The sequence below is a fragment of the Schistocerca gregaria genome, chromosome 1 (genome assembly GCF_023897955.1).
Source record: "Schistocerca gregaria isolate iqSchGreg1 chromosome 1, iqSchGreg1.2, whole genome shotgun sequence".
Taxonomy (NCBI): domain Eukaryota; kingdom Metazoa; phylum Arthropoda; class Insecta; order Orthoptera; family Acrididae; genus Schistocerca; species Schistocerca gregaria.
The window spans coordinates 1,071,733,353-1,071,759,146 of record NC_064920.1 but is presented as its reverse complement, the minus strand read 5'-3'; the positions used below and the strand labels follow the sequence as shown (position 1 = coordinate 1,071,759,146).

The window sequence follows — 25,794 nt, the reverse complement described above, 5'->3', positions numbered from 1 at the left end:
TCACCCCCAGCATCTGGTGTAACCATTGCACTCTATGGATTCCTGAGGTTTCAATCACATCTGCTGTCAGCTCATCTACTCCAGCCGCTTTCCCCTTTTCATCTGTTTCAGGAAATTCTCAGTTTCATAACTAATGAGGAGGTATTGAATAGAATAGGGGAGAAGAGGAGTTTGTGTCACAACTTGACAAGAAGAAGGGACTGGTTGGTAGGGCATGTTCTGAGGCATCTTATGATGACAAATCATATATCATTCTGATTGTGATCCCTGGAAGAATGAATAAATATGTAAAAAACTGAACAAAATACAAAAATAACTGAATAGATTTCTAAATAGTGAACTAACTTTCCTTAACAGACCACAATATGGCATTAGACTGTTACAGTTTAATAGAAGAGAGAGAGAGAGAGAGAGAGAGAGAGAGAGAGAGAGAGAGACTGACTGAGATGATGTACTATTGCTAAAATGAAATGCCTTACTATAATGTTAGAATAAGAAAATCACAACATCCTGCATGCAAGTAAACTAAAGCTGTCTTCAGTCTGAAGGTTAGTTTGATATTGTGCTTTATTAGGTATGTTCCTGTTCTCTTGGCTTTCTGATGCAGTTATAAGGGAATATAGTTTTAAATAGACCCTGAACCATGGAGCAGTTTGGCATTTCACACAATGCCAAAGGTGAAGGAAGTAGCAATCCAAGACTAACAGAGGACTGAACTCTAGATTTTTGAACATGTAGTTGGATACTTACTCCTTGTGCCATTGAGCCACACTGCAACTGATCTTACAATTTAGGTTTAATGTAATAGCTTCTTTCCCTGTGTTTCTGAAAAGTCCTGAGATGTTTAACTGTAAATTCACATGTTATTTGAAAAGTGTTTTTTCACCTGTATGTATAGATCACTGTAAGAATTTTTACCATCTCATGTATGTCAAATAATATTCAAGCATTGAAGGAATAATATAAATTTTTTGTTGTTTACCAATAATATATGGATGCAGTTGTGGACATTGTCCTACTTAGCCTGAAAACTGCCTGCAGACTAATAATACACTGAAGAGCCAAAGAACCTGGTACTCCTACCTGATAGTGTGTAGGGACCCTGCGACCATGCAGAAGTGCTGCAACATGATGTGGCATGGACTCAACTAATGTCTTACATAGTGCTGGAAGGAACTGTCGTCATGAATCCTGCAGGTCTGTCCATAAATCTGTCAGAGTACAAGGTAGTGGAGATCTCTTCTGAACAGCACATTGCATGGTGTCCCAGATATGTTCAATAATGTTCATGTCTAGGGAGTTTTGTGGCCAGAAAAAGTGTTTAAATTCAGAAAATTGTTCCTGGAGCCACTCTGTAGCAATTATTAGCATGTGGGGCGTTACATTGTCTTGCTGGAATTTCCCAAGTCGGTTGGAATGCACAATGGACATGAATGGATGCAGCTGATCAGACAGAATGCCTACACGTCACCTGTCGGAGTGATATCTGTATGTATCATGTGTCTCATATCATTCCAACTGCACATGCTCCACACCATTACAGAGCCTTCACCAGCTTGAACACCCCCCTTGCTGACATGCATGGCCAATGGATTCATGAGATTATCTCCTTACTCTTACACATCCATCAACTCAACACAGTTTGAAACAAGACTCATCCGACCATGTTTCCAGTCACCTACAGTCCTATGTCAGTGCTGATGGGCCCAGGTGAGGCATAAAGCTTTGTGCCGTGCAGTCATCAAGGGTACACGAGTGGGCCTTTGGCTCCGAAAGCCCATATCAGTGATGTTTCATTGAATGGCTCACACATGGACATTTGTTGATAGCCCAACATTGAAATCTACAGCAATTTGCAGAAGGGTTGCACTTCTGTCACATTGAATGATTCTCTTCAGTTGTTGTTTGTCCCATTATTGCAGGATCTTTTTCCAGTTGCAGCGATGTCAGAGATTTGATGTTTTACTAGATTCCTGGTATTCATGGTACACTTGTGTAATGGTCACATTGGATAATCCCCACTTCATCATTACCTAGGAGATGCTGTCTCTCATTGCTCATGCATCAACTATATCACCGCGTTCAAACTCACTTATGGGTAAATCTTGATAACCTGCCATTGTAGCAGCAGTAACTGATCTAACAACTGTGCCAGACACCTGTTCTCTTATATAGGTGTTGCTGACCACAGTACCATATTCTGCCTGTTTATGTATCTGTGTACTAGAATATGCATGCCCATGCCAGTTTCTTTGACACTTCTGTGTAAATAAAAAAATAAATAGAAATTAACCAGACAAGTACAATTTGGGAACCTTTAACATCAAAGAATGCTGAGGAAAATACTACAAATTCTAAATTGCGTGTCCTACCAAATCTTTCCTATGACTCTCCTGTTTAACTGTTATAGCTTAATAGTATTATATATAATTTAACTGACTGATTCTTTTCACATAGGTTCTCAACTGGGAACAGTGATTGCAATGCCTGCATCTGGCCTCTTAGCAAATAGCAATATGGGCTGGCCATCCATTTTCTATGTATTTGGTGGAGTGGCTGTGGCATGGTCACTATTGTATTTTATTTTGGGAGCAGACACTCCTGCAAAGCACAAATACATTTCCAGAGTGGAGAGAATTTATATTGAAAAATCATTAGCACAAACTGCTCATGGTAAAGAGGTAAGCCAATAACTTAATTATACAATTTTTCAGGTGACACTTAGCAGTAGTAATATATTTTGAGAAATGCATACCACAGTGCTTATTGTATTTGTTATTTATTACAACTGATTTCAGTCCTTGACCCTCATGCAGGTAAAAAAAAGAAACCAACAAAGACTTCACATGTCCTGCATAATTCCACATAAGAGGAAATACTTAAGTACAGTCAAATTTATAGTGTACAAGAAAACAAACAAAATTTTTAAAAGTGTAATGACGTGGACAATTCAATGGCAGGGGGATAGCTCCTTTGCCACAGAATGGGTCACAGTGATTTATTTCTAAAAAAATTAGTTCTTTTTGATGTACTATATTAGTTTGATTGAACTCAAGTAGTTCGTCTTACATGGAGTTATGTATGACATAAGGAGTCTTCATTGTTTTCCTTCTTAGCTAGATGGTCATTGAGGATCAAAACTGGTTTTAAAAATAAGAGGGCAGTTTGAAAAGTTCATGGAATCACTATCTGAAGTCAGCATTAGCACAAAGGGATTACCATGTAATAGTATGTCATCCTTATGAGTAAATACAGGATGCATCTGTGCTCTGGTAGAGATCTGTGATGTGAACACCTCTCTTTTCTTTCTTGGTAGAAAAAAAAAAAAATAAAATCAAGATTCAAGCAGTGATTAAGTACTTCATAAAGAAAGCTATAAAAGATAAGAAAATTAATGCCAATTTTTAGAAAACACTGGGGCTCTGCATTTTCACATTCAGCTGTTACCAAGTAAACAAATGAGTTTAAATTTGGTCAGGACAGCTTAGATGATGATCTGCTTAGTGATCAGCCAAGACCTGCCACTATCCCAGAAATTATTGCAAAAGTGCACAAAATGGTCGTGGAGGATCACTGGATGAAAGTGTGAGAAATTGATTAAGCTGTAGGGATGTCATGTGAATGAACATACCACATTTCAACTGTGGAATTGGATATGAGAAACTGTCGGAAACACATCAGAATGTTTTATGATTTTCAGAGCAACTAAAAACATTTTTTGGGCTGGTTTGTGATCACACATGCAACTCTGATCCACTACTATATCCCAGAGACAAAACATTAGTTGATTCGTCACCACCAAAGAAAACGAAGTTAATATGGTCATCCTGAAAGGTCAAGGTGTCAGTTTCCTGCGGTGCCAAAAGAATTCTCCTGATTGATTATTTTCTCACTGGTCAACCAATTATGGCACAATACTGAGCTAATCTCCTGAACCAACTCCAATGAAAGATTTGAAAAAAATACCCTATTTGGCAAGGAAGCAAGTCACCTTCCATTAAGACAATGTGAAACTTACTGGCAGAGTAAAACCGTGTGTTGGACCGAGACTCGAACTTGGGACCTTTGCCTTTCGCAGGCAAGTGCTCTACCATCTAGGCTACTCAAGCATGACTCACACCCTGTCCTCACAGCTTTACTTCTGCCAGTATCTTGTCTCCCACCTTCCAAACTTTATGGAAGCTCTCCTGCCCGCAAAAGGCAAAGGTCCCAAGTTCAAGTCTCAGTCGGGCACACAGTTTTAATCTGCCAGGGAGTTTCATATCAGCACACACTCTGCTGCAGAGTGAAAATCTCATTCTGGAAACATCCCCTAGGCTGTGGCAAAGCCATGTCTCTGCAATATCTTTTCTTTCAGGAGTGCTAGTTCTGGAAGGTTTACAGGAGAGCTTCTGTAAAGTTTGGAAGGTAGGGGATGAGATACTGGCAGAAGTAAAGCTGTGAGGATGGGGCGTGAGTCATGCTTGGGTATCTCAGATGGTAGAGCACTTGTCTGCGAAAGGCAAAGGTCCCGAGTTTGAGTCTCGGTCCGGCACACAGTTTTAATGTGCCAGTAAGTTTCATATCAGTGCACACTCTGCTGCAGAGTGAAAAATCTCATTCTGAAGACAATGTGCACTTGCACACAAGGATCATTACCATAGCAAAAATACATTAACTAAGAAAAATTGTTGCCATGCCCATTTTATTCACCTGGTTTCGCTCCACCAGACTTTCATTTCTTCCCAAGGCTCAAAATTATCCCCAGTGGATGCAGATTCTCTTCAAACAAATAACTGAAAGCTGAAGTTGAAGGGTTTTTTGCAGGCCTGGAGGAATCTAATTTTCGAGATGGGATCAAGGCATTGGACAACATGAATTAGTGTACAGGGAGACTACAGTGGAAGTTTCACCGAGGTAAGTTGTGTCTTTCCTTTCCATTCCAAGAACATGAATTAGTGTCTAGGAAGACTACAATTGAGGTTTCACTGAGGTATGTATTTTTTTCTATTCCATTCCAAGAACTTTACAAACTACCTTTCTAAAAAATACATTACTGTACAGTATTGTACTATGCATTTCTCAAAACAATTAATTATATTCTTAGATAATGTATGTGCACACAATCCCTGTTTTAATATCAAACCTGCTGAAACATCAGTTAACTAAAAGAGTTCCAGTCAGCAAATTCAAATTTGTATGCACTCCATGCAGCTGGTAGTTTGGCAGTTTCCCAGTCCATGCCAACATCATTATTGCTCTTCTATGTTGACACCTGAATCTCTGCCTATGGAAGATTCAGAACAGCTGAGAGTCACACAAAGAAGCCGACAAAAATAAATATATAAAATCTATCTTACAGACTCTTGTTCCTTCATTGGAGAGGAGAGAGGGAAGAAAGGGAAAGAAGGGAAAGTGGGTGTATGTCACTCACAACCTAGCTTATAAGGTAACAAGGGGAAGGTACGCAAAGATGGAGTAAAGGGTGTGAGAGGGACCCACGGGTCGGGCTGTATTGTTATACACCCCCCCAGCCACTCTTACAAGTGTAACTTGTATGAATGGCTGCCAAATACCCTCCAAAATAGAATTTCTTTTTTTTCTTAGCTGTTACTCCAGTCACTGGTGCATGTTGCATATCTTAATGAATTGGCAGCTCACAATCATCCGTCCCAATGCGCTGTCCATCTTGTGTCTGCAGCCCCTCTGCTTCTGGCAGTCTCTACACTGCAATAGCACAGTCCACTATTAGTTTTTCAGTTTCTTAATTTTTTTTCAGGTCAGGTAAGGATCTTTGATACAGTTCTCTAGGTAGGAACAGGGATGAACTCATTTCGCAAGGTACTCGTGCAGGTTACAATTAAGGTCACATCAGGTATAAATGTATCAAAATCATTAACATACTATCCTACACTATTAGTATATTTATAGACAAAATCACACAAAATTAAGCATCTCTAAACTGTAAGGATTTAGCTATATACAACTTAAAGTTAATGAACAAAAATGAATTATTTATGTATCCTTTCTTTTTGATTAATATTTCAGCATAATACACTATACAGCATATTAAATGTCCCAGATATCCTTTAGCTCTTTATCATATCAAACACAAACTCACTGATTGTTCATTAGCACACCACCTTGTAATGACAAACTTACTCATTTTTCACAGTACAACTTGTCCATTTAGTAACACGTGTACATCCTTAACATTGTCCATTTGTATATCTCATTGGCAAACTAACAAAATCATGACCAAGCCTATAATCTTCAAAGAACCACCCACAAATCAAATACATACTCTACAGACCATAACCACAATGACCTCCATTATCTTATATCCCCTTGGATTCTATTCTGTAATGAAAATGCTAACAGTAATTTATTTACAATATTACATAACATAGAGTACACACACACATATGGATCTGGAAAAGTTTTACACCACATATTAATCAGGAATTATAGTAATAACTATTGCCTGAAATGCTTAAAGAATTATTAGTCATTAGTCAAGGGAGGATTCAAATTTTATACACAGTTAAATTTATTTACTTATTTTCAAACAATGTCACTCAATAATCATATGACATACAAAAAAACTTATACTAAAAGAATGGCTAGTATTTTCAGTGAGAGATAACTTCGTTATAGGTTTATAGATGAGTAAAAGATGTATCATCCGAAAACGAAAAGAAGAAAATAGAATGCTACATAGCTCGGAGACCTAGTGCTCGGCACGCACTTGATACAGGATGTATCCTCCTGAGGGCTTTTACATTATCTTATTTTTTCTTGGTATTTGACACTTGTTTATAAGGTTTCAGTTCAGTTATGTTACGTAAACCAAATAGTCTTCCTGACTTTGGGTACACTAATCTATATGCATTTGGGTGTGGCATAGACTGAATTTTGAATGGGCCAATATAGATGTCAAAGAATTTCTTTAATTCATTGCTTATCGCTTTGGATTTTTCATGTGTTTTCACCAGGACCAGATCATCAATTTTAAAATTTGTAGGTTTCAACTTCTTGTCATGTTTGTTTTTTCTTAGTTTCCCCTGTTGTTCCATTACTTTCTTGACTATTTCTTCTCTTTCCTGTGGACTCATAGCTTTACATGCTGGGAATTCAATTAATTCGTTGATCAGATTTGGCGGTTTCTTATGATACAGTATTTCATATGGGCAGAACCCAGTAGACGAATGTTGTAAGCTGTTCAGTATATCTTCAAAGCTGTCTACGTACTCTATCCAACTCACATGATTTTTGTTGCAATAAGTTCTAAATAATCTCCCTATTTCTCTCATGTAACGTTCAGCCGGATTGCTGGACGGGTGATACGCAGAGATCAGAATATGGTTTATGTTCTCATCCTCCACAAATGTTTTCCAAATTTTAGAAGTAAATTGTGCTCCATTGTCAGAGAGCATGCTCTTTGGTTTTCCCACCTTTGTGAAATAGTCTCTTCTAATTTTCAAAATGATGTTCTTACTTGTTGCTTTCTTCAATGGATATAGTTTAATGAATTTTGAAAAAAGATCCACCATGACAAATATGTAACAAAATCCTCCTTTAGCCTTAGGCAATGATCCATAAAGGTCAACTGCTACAAGTTGTAGTTGTTCCTTTGGCAAGATGTTTTGCATATATCCTCTGCAAGTTTGATTGCTAACTTTTACTCTCTGACACCTGTCACATGTAGATATTTGCTTTCTCACTCTCCTAGCAATGTTGTAGAAGTACACATTTTCTTGAATCTTTTGGATACATTTCAGTGTCCCACAATGCCCGAAACTTTCATGTACATACTTTATCAACACTTCAATATACTGTTCTGGCCAACACAATCTCCAAGTGTCACTGTCTGCACTGTATCTTCTGAATAGTATACCCTTATGCACTTTGTAATACTGCTCTACTTTCTCATATCCTCTTTTACCTAGATAACTTTTAACTAACTTCCAGTTGGAATCATGGTTTTGATATCTACGGATGTCATTACAAATTTTCCTGATTTCATTCTCATCTTTCACCCCTTTTAGATACATAATCCGAAACTCCCTTTCACACTCATCACTGTTATTTTCACCTTCTCCTCCCATTGGCAACCTTGATAGAGCATCTGCGATTTGATTTTCTTCACCTTTTATATATTTTACTGTATAGTCGAACTGCTGGAGGAATAGTGCCCACCTGGTTATCCTGCTGTGATGCAAAGTACACTCTTGTATGTAGATCAAAGCCTTATGGTCTGTGTATACTACCACTTGATGTCCTAATAGGTAATTCTTGAACTTGATGAAAGCCCAATAGACTGCTAACACTTCTTTTTCGGTGACAGTGTATGACTTCTCATGTTTCTGTAAAGTTCTACTGGCAAAAGCTATTGACCTGTGCTCCGTCACACCATCTACAATCTTTTCTTGGAACAAATGAGCTCCCAGTCCATAGTCACTGCTGTCGGTCATGATACAAAATGGTTCTGTAAGGTCAGGTCTGTATAACATTTTACTGTTGCACATCTGTTTCTTGATGTTGTCGAATGCTTCCTGACAATCCTTGTCCCATACCCAAATGGTGTTCTTCTTCTTCAACAAGTTGTTCAAACACGGTACATTTAAAGCTTGATTGCTGACAAACTTCCGGTAGTAGCCACAAATTCCATAGAATGATTTAAGTTGTTTCTTAGTCTTGGGTGCAGGAAATTTTGCAATGGCTTCAAGTTTTTCTTCATCAGGTAAGATTCCTTCTTCTGATATGGTATGGCCTAAAAATTTGAGCTGTTTAACTCCGAATTTGCACTTCTCTAGTTTTAATGACATGCCTCCCTGTCTTAATTTGTAACACACTTCACCCAACAAATGTATATGTTCTTCCCAACTTTTTCCTGTTACAAGTATGTCATCAACATAAAGGATTAGTTTTCTTAACAGTTCTTTTCCTAGAACAAAATCCAATGCTCGAATAAATTCTGCAATTGATACATTAAGGCCAAATGGTACAACACAATAGCAATAACATCTTCCTCTATATAAAAACGCAGTATATTTTCTAGACTGAATCTCTAATGGTATCTGATGGAAACCAGCTGTTAAGTCTAAGCTAGACATGTACTTCATATGTTCAAACTTATGTAATAACTCATCTATATTTTCAGGGTGATCAGTTTCCCTCTCAAGGTATTTGTTTAAATGTCTTGAATCGAGCACAAGTCTTACTCCACCATCACGTTTGGAAACCACCACCAACGGGTTATTGTATGCACTATTACATCTTTCAATTACTCTCCACTCTTCCATCTTTTGTAGTTCTTCCTCCACAGCTTTTCTTTTTGAAATGGGTACTCCATAGGGTTTGATGAAAAATGGTTCGTGAGGTTTTAGTTTAAGTCTACATTCATAGTTCTTCACTTTCCCAGGTTTCTCACTAAACACATCTTTGTATTCCCACAACAAACTGCCTAGTTGATCTGTCTGTTCTTCATTTAAATTACCAGCTTCTTTTAGTTTGGTGGCCACTAATTCAGCATACTTGGCTTCACTGCAGTCTTCTTCATTGTCTTCCTTGTTAATGTCGATCTTCTCATCTGTACAAATCACTCTTCTAATCTGAAAATTATTCTCTAGGCAATTTTGGATAATTAGTTCAGTCACATGTGTTCCATCTGCCTTTGGCTTGGTGAGCTTTAACTTTTTGTTATTCCAGTCAAAATCTGCATTTACTCCTTGTATCCAATTCATTCCAAACAAAATATTCTCATTGAGATCAGGTACTACAAAGCATCCTTGGTTATACTGTACATCATTAATAGTGAAAGATATTAAGGCTTGCCTGTTTACAACTTTGCTGTGCCTACCAGTTGCTCCCTTAATTTTGATTCCAATAACAGGATATTCTTCAAAGTCATCACTATGTCTTATCTGGTCTCTAAATTTTTCAGAAATAGCACAGACAGGACTACCCGTGTCTAAGAGGCAAAGTCCTTCATAATTTGCAACTTTTATACGTATATACGGGCAACCTAAAACTTTTTCCTTCTTACTGTCCTCATTTTCATCCAACAGATCTTCTTCAATATCTCTAAAGTCCAAGTAATTTGTACCATTTTTGCCTGTACAATTTCTCTTACTTGTCTGAATTTTACTTAATGCTATATCAGATGATTGCTTGATGTCACGTCTGTCCTTAACACACTGTCTGTTTTTCCCGGAACTGATCCCACTGTAAGCCTGTTGATTGGTTCTACCTTGCCAGTTGGAATGCAATTCTTCACAAATAATCTTGATGACCCTTTTTATTCTGTCACTGTCACTATAATCCTTGTAAGTATCCCATAACATTTCTAGCATCTCATCTACATTATGATGGCTCTCTGCATGTTCCTTATCTGATGATACCTTCCCAGTTTTCATTGGCACAATCTGATCTTCATATTCTTCACAAATACTACTGATATCATCTTCTTCACTACTAATTAAATCTTCTTTAACCTCCAAATACACCATGTCATCTAATTCTTCCTCACATTCATCATTACTTCCAACACTTTCACTATCAATATTACTACATATGCTATCATTTCCAACACTGAACACTTCTACAACATCTTTACTATGACCATCAGAATTGTTGACATGTACACTAGTACAGGTATCATCACTTAAGTGCTTAACAGGGATAGGTTCTTCTTTCATTAATTTACTTAATCCAAACTCATCAAGATTACTATCAGAACCAACATTTTCCTTGCAAACTTCATTACCACACTGATTATATAGACTTGAAATAGTTTCTTCCTCTAACGGAACTTCCTCAACATTCTTACAGATGCTATTACTTCTATCTACAACACTTTCATTCATACATTTCCAGAGTTTACTGTTAAACTGCAATTTGCCAATTTGATGCACTCGTCTTACATTAGTACTGTCACTTCCACTCCAACATCTTCGATTATTCTGTCTTCTGTAATTATTTTCGGTGTCTCTAGACCAGTGGTGTTTAGCCTGATTTCGGTACACATTTCTTGCCCCAAACTGACAGGCTCCCAATGAGGCATCTGTCAGTTTAAATTGCCTTGTCCTGATTGGTGATTATCAAATTGTCTGTTATTATTTTCCCAAGGTCTCTCCCTGCTATTGTGCCCTCTGTTTCCATCCCCATTACTATGGTTGATCCATCTGTTATCACTATTATTACTCCTGCCTTGATTCCTGCTTTGGTTCCACCCCCCAGTTGGTTGATTGCCAAATCTGCCATTGTTTAACCTCTCATTTCTCTCAAAAGCTCTATCCAACTTATCTACATACCTCAAGAACTGATCTACAGAATCATCTGGTCCATAAATCAACTCCCACTGTACTCTTTTTGGTAGTCTTCTTTTTAATGCATCTATTTGTATTAGTTCATCAAAAGGTTTGTCGAGGTGTACTAATTTCCTCAACTGACTTTCACAAAAACACTTCAAGCTACCATCACTTTCCCTATACATTCGACCATTCAAAAACTCACTTTTAATCCTAGCTTGCTCAGAATCTGACCAGAACTTATTTAAAAACTTTCTTTCAAATTCATTATATGACATGGTAGAATTAACATTCTGATTTGCCCACGAGATTGCTTCTCCATCCAAAAATCGTTTAACAAATTTAATTTTTACATTATCTGTCATGTCATTACTAAAATTATCCTGACAATGCTGTAAAAAATCAACTGGATGCAATTTCCCATCTCCTGGAAAGCATTTTAAAGGTATGCCACCCCATACACAATTAAAATTGCTAACAAAATTTCTTTGGGCTACACCTTCTTGTAACTCTACAACTTTCTTACTTAAACCTACAACATTATTTTTACACAAATCTATTTTTTCATCACACTTTAGATCTACATTACTTATTTGATTGGAAATTTCTGCAAATTTTAACTCTGAATTCTTTTTATTGGATTCAAGTTTTTCTTCTAAGATTCTCTTAGTCTGAACAACCTCTACTTTCAGTTTTGAATTTTCTACTTCTACATGCTTATCTAGTTTTTTGAACCTTTCCTCATTTTTGGACAACTCTTGTGTGAAATTAGTTTCTAATACATCAACCAGTTCTTCCACTGCTCCTACACGAGTATTGAGTTCACCCTGCCCTGTCTCGACAGTCATTTTTAGTGCTGCCAAACCATCCTGGATTTCCCTTATCTTACTAGTATCCTGCCTAATCTGTCCCATCTGTTTCTTCGCTTCTTTCATATGTTGCATTAATAACATTAACAGATCGTCTCCGCCTACTCTTCCCTGTGCAATTGGAGTACTTGTGGCGACATTTTCACTGGAACCCTCTCCACCAAAACCTCGATCTACACTTAGTTCACTGATACTCGATCCTAGGTCCGAAGTGTTTTCAATTGATTCACCGCCTACACACTTTTTATCAGCCATAGTAAAATCTTTTCCTCACAAAAACAAAAAAAAAACACAAATTAATTAAAAAAAACTGTTACTCATCTGAATTCCAGCGGTGCAGTCCGAGAATTTGGTCCATTATCATCAGATCAGTTGTTATGATTTACGATCTCCCCATGCAGGTGATGATTTTCTTTGTATTTCTTTTCCACACCAACTCTTCTCATGCAGCAACATCCACTCGTTCTGTGCGTCCATAAACACAAAAATTTCTTCACAATTTATGTTTAGTATTCGTCTTGCGGTCACCTGAAACAATTACTTTTTAAAAACAGTTCCGATTTCAATCATCAAATCCCAGCTCACACCACCACTTATAAAGCTACTTGTTCGTCGAGCAGCTTTATATTTATAAACTTAACTTTTGGGGGTTCATTTTTAGATGAAGAAATCGGAGAATTCTTCACACTTCACATTATTTATTTACAGGCGTCACTTTTACAGACTCTCCAGCCGAAATCATCACAAACAACTGACTGACTTTGACCTCGCATCATCTCTGCTTATATAGAATTTTAACAATCACTCACAAAATATTGCATTATTAATTCTGAAGAATTTCAAAGTTACAATTAAAATGTACAAAATGTTTGCGAACAGACATTACACCCGAATAAGGAAAAATTAACAATATTAGTTGACGTAATTTTTGTAGTGTCATCACTAGGTTTAAATATTAAAAATCGATATGGTTCTAATTACAATAATGTCTTTTGTGAATTTTGAGTTATTTAATTAATTACAGTTCGGTTTCAGATACTAACATTTAATGACATCACAAATTCTGCTTTCTATCAGACTGTATACAAGGAAGTTACAAATACGCCCTGAAATACGAAAAATCTGAACATTGTGTGATGCAAACAATTGGAGAGTTAATCAAAATGTGTTTACAAAGTACATTAATTTCAAAATAGGATATAAAATGAATAACAAGTACGAATACATTGCTTGGTAATCACTTAAAAAGCTGTTTCTCAAGATAATGAAGCTTTTTCTATACTAATACATTTCTTGTTCCAAATGATCGTAATTAGTGGCTCTGACCACTTATACCAATACTTCTACAGTATCTTATTATCCGTTACTTTACATTTCTTAGCTCACCCTGCTGATGAATCATTTAATTTGGCATTTATTATGTAATTCCGTTAATGACGACAATAAGTCTTTTCACAACGAATACAGAATATTACTAGTAAATGCGACAGACTGATATATAAATACACATAGGTACACATACAAATCCCTAGGGCACTGTATTGTCCAATAACTACACAGTTACATATCAAAAAACAGTTGGTATCAGTCATTTCAGTTAACCCACGGGTCGGGCTGTATTGTTATATAGTGCATCATAAATAATGTGCCAACTTCAAAGCACAGAAGATAGATGAATGATACTAAGTAAGAAGAGAAAGATAGTGAGATAAATTAAATAACTAATGGAAAAAGATGAAAAATAATAAGATGAAAAATGAAAAGTAAATAAATGAGTAAATGACCAAAGAGAAGGATAGAGTAGGTTATTTAGGTTGAGTCCAGGGGGTGGCAATATGAAAGGATACGTTGGAGAGCAAGTTCCCATCTGTGTGGCTCTGGAGGACTTATGTTGACTGGGAGGATCCAAATGGTTCCTGTGGTGCAGCAGGCTCCTAGGTCACAAGAGTTATAGTGGAGGGCATGCTTTGCCACTGTGTATTGATCATCCCCCTTTCATTAGCTCAGATAGTTTTGGGGTTGTCATAACTATGTAGAAGACTGTGCAGTGAACACACACCAGCTGAAAAATGATGTGTTGTTCCACATGTGACCCTGCCTTGAATTGTACGTGTTTCGTCAATACTGGGATTGGAGTAGGTGGTTGTGGGGGGGATGCACGGGACAGGTTTTGCATTGGGTAGGTTACAGGGATAGGAACCTGTAGGTATGGAAGGTGGTTTGCAAATGTCATACACTTTGACAAGGCTGTAGCAGAGGTTAGGAGGACTATGAAAGGCCACTATGGGTGATGTGAGTAGGATATTTGGAAGGATGATCTCATTTCAGGCTCAACTTGAGAAAGTTATAGCTCTGGTAGACCAATGTGTCGAGGCATTCGAGGCTAGGTTGGTACTGGGTGATGAAGGGGATACTTCTGTGTGGCCTGGAGGTAGGAACATAGTTGCCAGAAGGAGAGGAGTAAACTTCTCAGGAGATTTGCTTATGGACAGGGCCTGCAGGGTAACTGTCAGAGAGGAAGGCATTAGGAAGGTAATTGATGTAGCTTTTGAGGGATTTGTGACTGGAGCAGATAAGTTTAACACAGATACCTAGGCCGTAAAGAAGGGAGAATTTGATGTGGAAAAGATAGTAGCTGTCAAAGTCGAGCTACTGTTGTTTGTTTGTGGGTTTGATATACACAAGGGATTGGACATGAGCCTCAATGAGGTGGTCAACATCCAAGAAGATGGCCTGGGTTCTGGAGAAGGACCATGTGAAATTAAGGTTAGAAAAGGAGTTGAGATTTTGAAGTAAGTTAATGAAGTTTTCTTCACCATGATCCCAAACCACAAACATGTCATCAGTAAACCTATATCAAGCCAGGGGATGCAACAGCTGGGTCTTAAGGAGTGCCTCTTCAATTAGGCCCATAAAAAAGTTCCCATTGCTGTCCTCCTAATTTTTTTCTAAGTCTGATCCTCAAAAATGAAGTATTTAAAGGTGAAGATGAAGTTTGTAAGTGATGAAAGAAATGAGGTTATCAGAAGGCATTCAGGTAGGTGTTGGGAGAGGTAGTGCTCAAAGGCAGAGGACCATGATGTGTGTGGTGTTTGTATAGAGAGAAAACTCAACCTGCACAGCTGTTCCACGAGACCTCATTCCCTCCATCTAGGTCAGCAACTAGAAGCAGTTAATTCCATAAATTATCTGGGAGTAGGCATTAGGAGTAATTAAAATGGAATGACCATATAAAATTAATAGTCGGTAAAGCAGATGCCAGACTGAGATTCATTGGAAGAAGCCTAAGGAAATGCAATCCAAAAACAAAGGAAGTAGGTTACAGTACACTTGTTTGCCCACTGCTTGAATACTGCTCACCAGTGTGGGATCCATACCAGACAGGGGTGATAGAAGAGACAGGGAAGATACAACGGAGAGCAGTGTGCTTCGTTACAGGATCATTTATTAATTGCAAAAGCATTACGTAGATTATAGATAAACTCCAGTGGAAGACTCTGCAAGAGAGATGCTCAGTAGCTCGATAGGGGCTTTTCTTGAAGTTTCAAGAACATGCCTTCACTGAGGAGTCAAGCAATATATTTCTCCCTCCTATGTATATCTCGTGAAGAGACCATGAGGATAAAATGAGAGAGATTAGAGCCCACACAGAGGCATACCAACAATATTTTTTTTTCCACGGACAATACGAGACTGGAATAGAAGGGAGGACCGATAGAGGTGCTCAAAGTACCCTCCACCACACACTATCAGGTGGCTTGCAGAGTATGGATGTAGATGTAGGTTGAGATAGAGAAAATCCTAAAAACCTTACACCTCTCACAAGGTCTGACAACTGCCTCCACAGATCTACTAACTCCACCTGAACCACACACCTGTACTTTCTACCTATCACCAAAATTCCATAAAGAGGACCAGCCTGACCACATCCTTGTCGAATCTTATGACATTCCCAAACCACCTTCCCTAACTGCAGGTGCCTACCACTGTAACTGAAACCACAGTAAAACCTGCCACCTGCGTACCCCCATAACCAGTTACCCCAGCCCACCACTGGCAAAACATATATCATTTAAGGCAGGGCCACATGCGAACCAACACGCCATTTATCAACTGACATGTGGTCACTGTATGTCCATTTACATTGGTCTCTTTCACTTCTTACTTAGTATTACTCAGCTATCTTTGCTTTGAAACTAGCACAGTACTTACGATGTGCTTTCTTTGATTTCCCTTTGACACTTTATTTCATCTTTGCTTACTTACCCTTTGTTACCTCATAATACATATTCTGAGTGACATAGATCAACTTTCCTTTCTTTCTACTTCTTCCCAGTTCTCTCCTCCCTGATGAAGAATAAGTTTCTAAAAGCTATGTTTATTATTTATTTTTGTTGGATTTTTTTTATAGCTGTCAGCTGTACTGAGCTAAGGTATATACTGGCCAGTCCCTCTGTCTGTTTGCATATTTTTCATGTTTGTGTATAATGTTCATTTAGTCAAGCATGCTGTTATTGTGTTTTTTTACAAAGGTGACTAAACAGAAGTACATTGTTCATGGTGTTTCCAATAAACAAAAAATAACAGACAAGTTGTAGAAAAGTGCTAGTGGATCCAGTTTAGGTTGGGAATATGGTGTGGTAAATGCAACAGTATTGATCAATGAAAACAATGTAGATGCCACTGCAAAATTTGCAAGTGGAGTTGGCAGAGAAACAATGAACATACAAAAAACTATGATTTAGATGCATTAGTTTGCACATAGTTCTTTCAGGTATGTAGCCACAAAAAAGTAATAAATGATATTTTAATTTCTGAAAAATCTGTTGAAATGATAAAGAAATAAAGAAATAACACAGATTTTCCTTCTTTCAGTATCATAGTTCTATTTCTCCATAGATTTCGTGTTTCTTATTTGCTTTTATTTTTTTATTTAATATTCAGTACCCTTTACATCACTACTTCTAATATTGTTTCACTCTTATTTTCATAGTAGCCTTTATTGTTTATTTGTGTCCAGATGATTTTTATCTGTTTACTATTGTTTTCAGACTCTCTACTGCAGAGAGACAGAATCACAACAGAATGGAGATCTCACATTCAGCTTAATATTGCATAATGTTGTAAATTTCTGATGTGCTTACAGAAGCTGCCCACGCCATGGAAGGCCATATTCACTTCTCCACCAATGATATCTCTCATAATAGCCCACTGCACACAAAACTGGGGCTTCTGGACTTTACTGACGCAGATGCCCACATATATGGATAGAGTACTGGGTTTCAACATCCAATCAGTAAGTTCACATCACTAGAGAACTTCACAATTACTGCTTCTCTCAAAAGTGAGTCTTGTGCTATCATGAAAAATCTTTTCAGAACAGTTTGCTGTCAGCTCTGCCATATCTTGTGATGTGGGGACTCAGCTTTGTGTTTAGTGGGGTATCTTATGTCTTGGAACGGAAGAAGTGTCTATCCTTAGGAACACTCAGGAAGCTCTTCAATTCCATCGGTACAGTACAATAAAAATAGTTAAGTTTTTGTCTGTCAAATAGTTAACTACACAAACTAATTTTCTCTCTCTCTCTCTCTCTCTCTCTCTCTCTCTCTCTCTCTGTGTGTGTGTGTGTGTGTGTGTGTGTGTGTGTGTGTGTGTGTGTGTGTGTGTGTGCACTTCATTAATTTTAACTTTCTAAGTCTTTTCTAACCTCTGATAGTTATTACGAAGGTATGTTATTTGTAATTGCTTCCACCTGTCCTTCCTTTCGTGAGTAGTATAATAATTATGAGTTATTTCTCACAAAATTTTCCTGACAGTGCTTATTCTACATGTAACTACCTTTTAGATTCACTGATTTACTGATGCAGTACAGCATTCATCACATGGTGAATGCCGCACTGTAACTGTGCATCACTGAAGCTAAAACTTTGTAATATGCACATAAATGTGAAACAAGGAGCTGCAAGTTGCAGGAACAAAGGCAGCTGCAATGTTCAAACCGCAACAAGCAAAGTTATAGTATTCATGAAGATTACACAAATTGAAGATGGGTGAAAATCCTAAATGTCTCTTGGCATAAATAATATTACATAAAAGGTCATCAGTTGCTGTATTTGTTCAATAATTTAATCTACAGTCATACAGTTCAATTATCATTACCATGGATAATGTAATGCTATGACAATGAGTCTAGTAGCTATTTACTATAGCTCAGAAATCAGTAGCTTATTTCAAAGTAGTTACTTATCTATAAATTTCAGCATTTTAAATATAACCTGTTTAAGCATAACCATTACTTAGCAGTGAGCTGGTGTTTTGTGAAAACAGTGTACTGATTTTTTTTCCTCGACAGTGACAGCCCCTTCATTAGTGTAAATAGGCTGATTCCACATCACTGAATATTGTTGGAATCTACAGAGCATAACATAATTATGTTGGCTGAATCAACAGTTAACTACCATTAAACTGACATCTATTTTTCGTTATATTAAGAATTAGGGAGGAAGAGTAGAGTTTAATGCCCTGTCTTGTGGAAATATCAGGAGCTAAAAGTGTTAGGTAGGAATAAAACTTGAAGATATACTCCATTCAGTGTTGTTCATATATTTCTGTAAGTTTTTTGCCCTTTTAACAATTAAAGGTCACGTTTTTATCAAATATATAGATAACTTGTATAAATATCAGTTTTTACAAAAATACAAAAGAAAAAGAAGGCAGCAGCCTGTGACTGTTATTCTGACAAACATTCTGTGACTATGAAGGTAACTATGCTATTTACTTAACAACTTCTGGATCATATCTGTATGCAGTTACAAAAGCATTAAAAGAGCAAAGTGAAACATCATTTAGGAACACAGTAATATTGGTTCATTTGGCAGTTATTCTAATAGAGCTAAGCATTATGTAACAGAAAAATGTTTTACTTTTTGGTAATGATCTAGCTTTAAAATAAATTGCAAATAAATACTGAAAAATGTATTTCTTATTCAATAAATTAAATTTTCAAATATTTTTATAAATTTATTACCATTGTTTGACAAATTAATGTAATATTTTACAGCCCACTGGGGTCCTGGAATTGCTCTTGTTGTGCTGAGCTATACTCATGTGTCAGATCCCACTGCTGCAGTTGTTCTACTCACAGTGGCTGTTGGCATCAATGCTGGTGTCTATGTAGGCTACCAGATAAATCACATCGATCTGTCTCCAAATTTTGCTGGAACTATGATGGGCATAACCAACTGTGCAGCTAACATCATGTCTATCATAGGACCTCTTATGGTTGGATTGTTTGTGAAGAATGATGTAAGTGCACCTCTTAAAAACAAATCGGACTCAGTTATTGTACACTTGGTAAAAAGCACATGAAAAATTACTAAACAGGGGAAAATTTCTACTGGTCATATGGCTGTGTAATAATCCACATGAAGAAAAGATGACTAACAAAAAGAATATGTGAAGGACTAGTGTGGTTGTAGCTTCTTCTTATGCTAGCACCATATGCCTATCACCTCAAAACTGAAAACTTTTTCAGGTGTTGAATGGTTTTAAAAAATTACAGGCTGTTATAACTTCAAGTTGAACAAATATATTTCAAGGACAACACAGTACATGAAAGTCACAGATCAAGTTAACAGAGTAAGACGTGTGTCACTTTAACAGTCAAATCATAACTGAATCCATGACTAGCGGCCGCTGGCTGGCTGGCCGCTTAGGTGGCGCTGCTGCTGCATGGCTGGCAGACAGCGCCGCATGTAGAGGATGCGCATAACTGTGCGGTGGCACTTTGAAAGATCGGTGAGTCAAAACACAGACACAACATCACTGTTTTTAATTTCATGTGTTCACACATTTATTAAATTTAAATTGACCAGCTTCTTAGCTCTTCTATTCACTTATCAAACAAAAACTAGACTAGCCCACACAGTTAATGACCAGTCAGTGGTGACACATGTATCATAGAACTCATCCTCCAACTTATCACACTTCAGAGAAACATAATCAGATAAGGACAATTCCCTGCTCTACAGACATTTAGTATGGCACAAGCCAATAATACATCTGTAAGGGTCATACTAACACACACAGTTTTTGTTCATATCAACTAGAAAACTTTAGAAAGATACTAAATAACACACAGATGTTAGTTGAAACAGTTCTGACAGCAGACTGACTTTCAAACATTTTGCTATATAATGAGACCTGAGTGGCCACCAACTCTCACAGATAATTTAGCTTGGTAATTGCTTGCAAGCTTTGATATATTTTCCATAATGTGCACCACAAACTTTCATGAAGATGTTATCCAGGTTGTTACTTGTGCAGACTCACAGAAAGGCACAAATAAATTACAATGTGAGGTACTACCAGTATATGATGTTGGCACTATTACTGTGAAGCTGGAATTCTAGATTTTTGGGGAGGGGGCAATATTTAGAGACAGGCAAAAGGATATTTTATGATTTCAGTAGATATATATTAATTTATAAAACTTTAAGGTAAGAATTTACTGTTGCAAATGAGCTATATGCTCCAAAAATAGCTTACATATTATGTGGTTAGTTAAAATAGCTGAAAAAGATTAGAGAACTATTTAGTATGCCTTTGCTATGACTTACCTTTTTATAAATATGATTAACATCTCTGAAATTATGTTATCTTATGCATATACTTAATTAATGACTTAACTGAATACTGGAGTGTGTCATTTAGTTCATGATTCAATTTTTTCTGATACAAGTTCTTTTTTTAAGAATGTAAGAAAAACATGAAGTAAAACTAAGCACATTGTATAAAACATTATAGTTGGAGTCACAAACAGCAGCAGTCAAGTTTCGGCTTGTTCTGCACATCTATATCACACATTTTCGAACAACCAGTGAGCATTCAGCAGTGTTCTCAGCACTCTGGTGTGAATGTCATAGCCAGTGCAATTGTTGGGCATGATTGTTGAAGTTATTTAGTGAATTTTTATTCCATTTGTTGTGGGTTGTCACAGGCAATGGTGGCAGTAAGCGACAAATTCTGCACAAGCAAGGGAGAGACATAATTTTCAGTATACATTCTTCAAGTGCAGAGCACATGTAAGTGCTTACCATGACTGTCACTTGCAACTAGCAACAATGCAATCCTCTTCTATCTCTCAAGCCATGTGCATTCATGCATCAGATTGTAATCACCTCCAGGAGGTATCATATTGATACTGTGTAACATTGCATCTAGTATTTTATAATAGCCTTAATTTGGCAAGAAATGGACCCCATTAGTTACTGCAGCCATGTCATATGAAACTGAAGCCATTCGAGATGTAGCAAAGTGGATTATAGATATAAAGTGCTCTCTTTCTGTTATCATTTATGAATTCATTCAAAAACTCTTTCCACTGCCATTTTTCGGCTCTCTTGCTTTTAACATGTTCTAGGAATTCAGCTACTGAATAGAAACAATGATCTAATAAGATTGGCCTTTTTGTTTTATGAAGAAAGTGAGAATAATAATATAATTTTTACCTTGTGTGGAAGACTATTGTAAATTTGTATAGCACTATTTTCAGTGGAAGTCTTAAAACTGAAGTCCTTACTGGACAGACATGAAGCTTTCCCATTTGTCTTGTATTATGTTTATGGATATTAAAGATTTTATTTGTGTCTTTTAAATTATTTCAAACTAAAGAAGCATACTTATGAGCAGCTAAGTGACACACTTCTTTCAAAACAGATATCTGATACTGGTCACTTTCATCATGAGCTTCATACCATCAAAAGGCAGTATCTAAATGTCTAAATGCTTCAGAAGCAGCTGATATATATTCATCTTCATTTTCTGCACCACTAGTTGATGAGATGCTGGAGGCATCACCATTATCAGTGAAGAGGTTCACAGTTTTGCCACCCCGCATGATTTGGTGCCTGGATCTGCTTCATTGACACTTGTGCATTTCTTGAACATCTTCTTCATCACATTCAAAGCAACTGAGTTCTTTTAGCATACCAAGCATTTTTGACATACACTCCAGGAAATGGAAAAAAGAACACATTGTCACCAGTGTGTCAGACCCAGCATACTTGCTCCGGACACTGCGAGAGGGCTGTACAAGCAATGATAACACGCACAGCACAGCGGACACACCAGGAACCGCGGTGTTGGCCGTTGAATGGCGCTAGCTGCGCAGCATTTGTGCACCGCCGCCGTCAGTGTCAACCAGTTTGCTGTGGCATACGGAGCTCCATCGCAGTCTTTAACACTGGTAGCATGCCGCGACAGCGTGGACGTGAACTGTATGTGCAGTTGACGGACTTTGAGCGAGGGCGTATAGTGGGCATGCGGGAGGCCGGGTGGACGTACCGCCGAATTGCTCAACACGTGGGGCGTGAGGTCTCCACAGTACATCGATGTTGTCGACAGTGGTCGGCAGAAGGTGCACGTGCCCGTTGACCTGTGACCGGACCGCAGCGACGTACGGATGCACGCCAAGACCGTAGGATCCTACGCAGTGCCATATGGGACCGCACCGCCACTTCCCAGCAAATTAGGGACACTGTTGCTCCTGGGGTATCGGCGAGGACCATTCGCAACCATCTCCATGAAGCTGCGCTACGGTCCCGCACACCGTTAGGCCGTCTTCCGCTCACGCCCCAACATCGTGCAGCCTGCCTCCAGTGGTGTCGCGACAGGCGTGAATGGAGGGACGAATGGAGACGTGTCGTCTTCAGCGATGAGAGTCGCTTCTGCCTTGGTGCCAATGATGGTCGTATGCATGTTTGGCGCCGTGCAGGTGAGCGCCACAATCAAGACTGCATACGACCGAGGCACACAGGGCCAACACCCGGCATCATGGTGTGGGGGGGCGATCTCCTACACTGGCCGTACACCTCTGGTGATCATCGAGGGGACACTGAATAGTGCACGGTACATCCAAACCGTCATCGAACCCATCGTTCTACCATTCCTAGACCGGCAAGGGAACTTGCTGTTCCAACAGGACAATGCATGTCCGCATGTATCCCGTGCCACCCAACGTGCTCTAGAAGGTGTAAGTCAAATACCCTGGCCAGCAAGATCTCCGGATCTGTCCCCCATTGAGCATGTTTGGGACTGGATGAAGCGTCGTCTCACGCAGTCTGCACGTCCAGCACGAACGCTGGTCCAACTGAGGCGCCAGGTGGAAATGGCATGGCAAGCCATTCCACAGGACTACATCCAGCATCTCTACGATCGTCTCCATGGGAGAATGGCAGCCTGCATTGCTGCGAAAGGTGGATATACACTGTACTAGTGCCGACATTGTGCATGCTCTGTTGCCTGTGTCTATGTGCCTGTGGTTCTGTCAGTGTGATCATGTGATGTATCTGACCCCAGGAATGTGTCAATAAAGTTTCCCCTTCCTGGGACAATGAATTCACGGTGTTCTTATTTCAATTTCCAGGAGTGTATCACTCTATTTGTCATTTTCAATTAGACTCAGAGAACGTTCCACCCTATACAAAATTTTATTCCAGGTTTTATTCAAATTCTGGTCTTTTACATCATTCCATGCTGCCCTGATTATGTAGAAAATGAATCTTGCAAATCAATATTTTTTTGTAAAAATTATTCCATTCCAATGTGGCAGTGTGTTACAGCACCCAGTTTAAAATTAATTCAGGATAGAAACAGTCTTGGTTGCAAAATTATTTAATGTCAGTAATGCATTTCTCCAGTTTGGGGCATCATCATATTGTGTAAAAGTTGCTAGATGGAGGCATGACAAGACTGCCAATAGGCACAGCATCGAGAGGCTGTGTGGCTGGCAGGTGGTGGGTGGGAAATGTAAAGCAGAAAAGCAGGATAGCTGGGAAGGGGAATGACAGGTGGCAGAGAGCAGTACGAAAAGAGGATGAGAGGCACAGAATAAGGAGGAGCTGATGGGGTGAAAACTGTTGGGTAGATGGTGTGAGGGCAGTAGGTTATCATAGGTTGAGGCCAGGATAATTTTGGGAATAGAGAATGTGTTGTAAGGGTAACTCAAATTTGCACAGTTCAGAAAAGCTGCTGTTGGAGGGGAGTATATAGTTGGCTTGAGTAGTGAAGCAGCCATTGTTATTCAGCATGTTATGCTCAGTTGTATGTTGTTCCATGGGATACAGTTTGGCAGTGGCCATCCATCCTGGTGGACAGCTGGTTGGTAGTCATACCAATATAAAAAGCTGTGCAATGATTGCAGCCCTCTGCCCCACAGCCTCCCAATGCTGCACCTGTTTTCAATGTAGTCCTTGCATGCTGTGCCAGACAGTGCTCTTCTCTTCCCCCAACCACACACTGCTAGCCCTTTCCTTTACCCATCCCCTCCAGATTGCTGTGTCCGTTCATCGTGACAATTGCTTTTAGGTCCAAGATGGCAGTCATGTACGCATCAGGAGCGCTTGCTGGTGTGAATTTATGTATCTGTGTTTCCTTTTCTGAAGAAGGGTTAAGCTAATGTGCAAGTGTCTATTTGTTGTGCCTTTCTGTAACTCAACACGTCACCTTTACTGTGAGCAGCAAGTTATCTTTTCCTTATATTGGTGATATTCCATCCTGGAGTTTCCATTGTTTGATTTTAAATAAATATGAATCATAGTAGTTATTGTAAAGTATTGTGTTCAGACAATCATATTTACCAACAATATAACAGTTCTACTGACTTACTTCATGTTTGAAATGGCTTATGTCTTAAGCAGCATTTCTACTAAAAACCATTTCAGCACTTTGCATATTAAATGTGGCACCTGTACACCAGTATAGTATTTCTAGCCATAATACAGGTATGTAGATTGTAGTTACATTATTTGTTTTGTTTTGATGATGAAGGGAGAGCAGGAAAACAGTGTAAAGCATATTCTACTCCTCTCAAATAGTATCAGGGAGCCTGCTGACCTAAGCATCTACAACTGATTTATGTCTACCAATAATGTAATTTTCATTGACTCCATCAAACACTGGTGACAATGCAGAAACATTAAGAATATACACAATGACTCTAGCCCATGGTCAAAGGATGACGTATTTGACCATTAATTCTGAGTCCTGGGTTTGAACCGAGCCACTGCTTTAATTGTGAATAAAAATCATAAGCAATGGTGACCGATGACTCCTGGTACAAAGTGTTTTCCTTATTCTGTGAAAGGGCTTGAAAAAGGGGGCAGAGGAGCAGAGAGATTTTCAGAGCAACCTCTTACTCATAGGATAGGAAACTGCCCTATAAGGTGGAAGATTCAGCACAAATCAATGGCATGAAGATGCAGAAGGCAATGGAAACTCTACATTAAGGACAGACAGAGTGTATTCACGTGACATGTAGCTTGTAATTGAAAAAATTGTCATGATGATCCCTCCACAGGCAGAAGATTCAAGAATAGTCCCCCATTTGGATCTCCAAGAAGAGGCTGTTAAGGCAAGTTAATCAGGAGAAAAAAATTGAAGACCCAATGAAAGGGTAACATACTGGAAGACAGATTGTAGAATACCAGAAGTTTGAATGTGGTAGGAAAGCTAGAACATCTGAAAAGGGAACTGCAAAGGCTCAATCTAGATATAAAGGGGGCCATTGAAGTAAAATGGAAAGAATATAAGGATTTCTGGTCAGATGACTATAGCATAATATCAACAACAGCAGA

At 38.4% G+C, this 25,794-nt stretch overlaps 1 protein-coding gene across 1 annotated transcript in view; it reads left to right on the top strand.

Annotated features, from left to right (window-relative positions):
- Positions 1-25,794, top strand: part of LOC126281644 (putative inorganic phosphate cotransporter) — a 154,530-nt gene that overhangs the window by 103,947 nt on the left and 24,789 nt on the right. The window contains exons 5-8 of the mRNA XM_049980781.1: positions 2,458-2,681; positions 17,307-17,456; positions 17,539-17,671; positions 19,221-19,465. Coding sequence (XP_049836738.1) covers positions 2,458-2,681; positions 17,307-17,456; positions 17,539-17,671; positions 19,221-19,465 — 752 coding nt within the window. The remainder of the gene's footprint in view (positions 1-2,457; positions 2,682-17,306; positions 17,457-17,538; positions 17,672-19,220; positions 19,466-25,794) is intronic.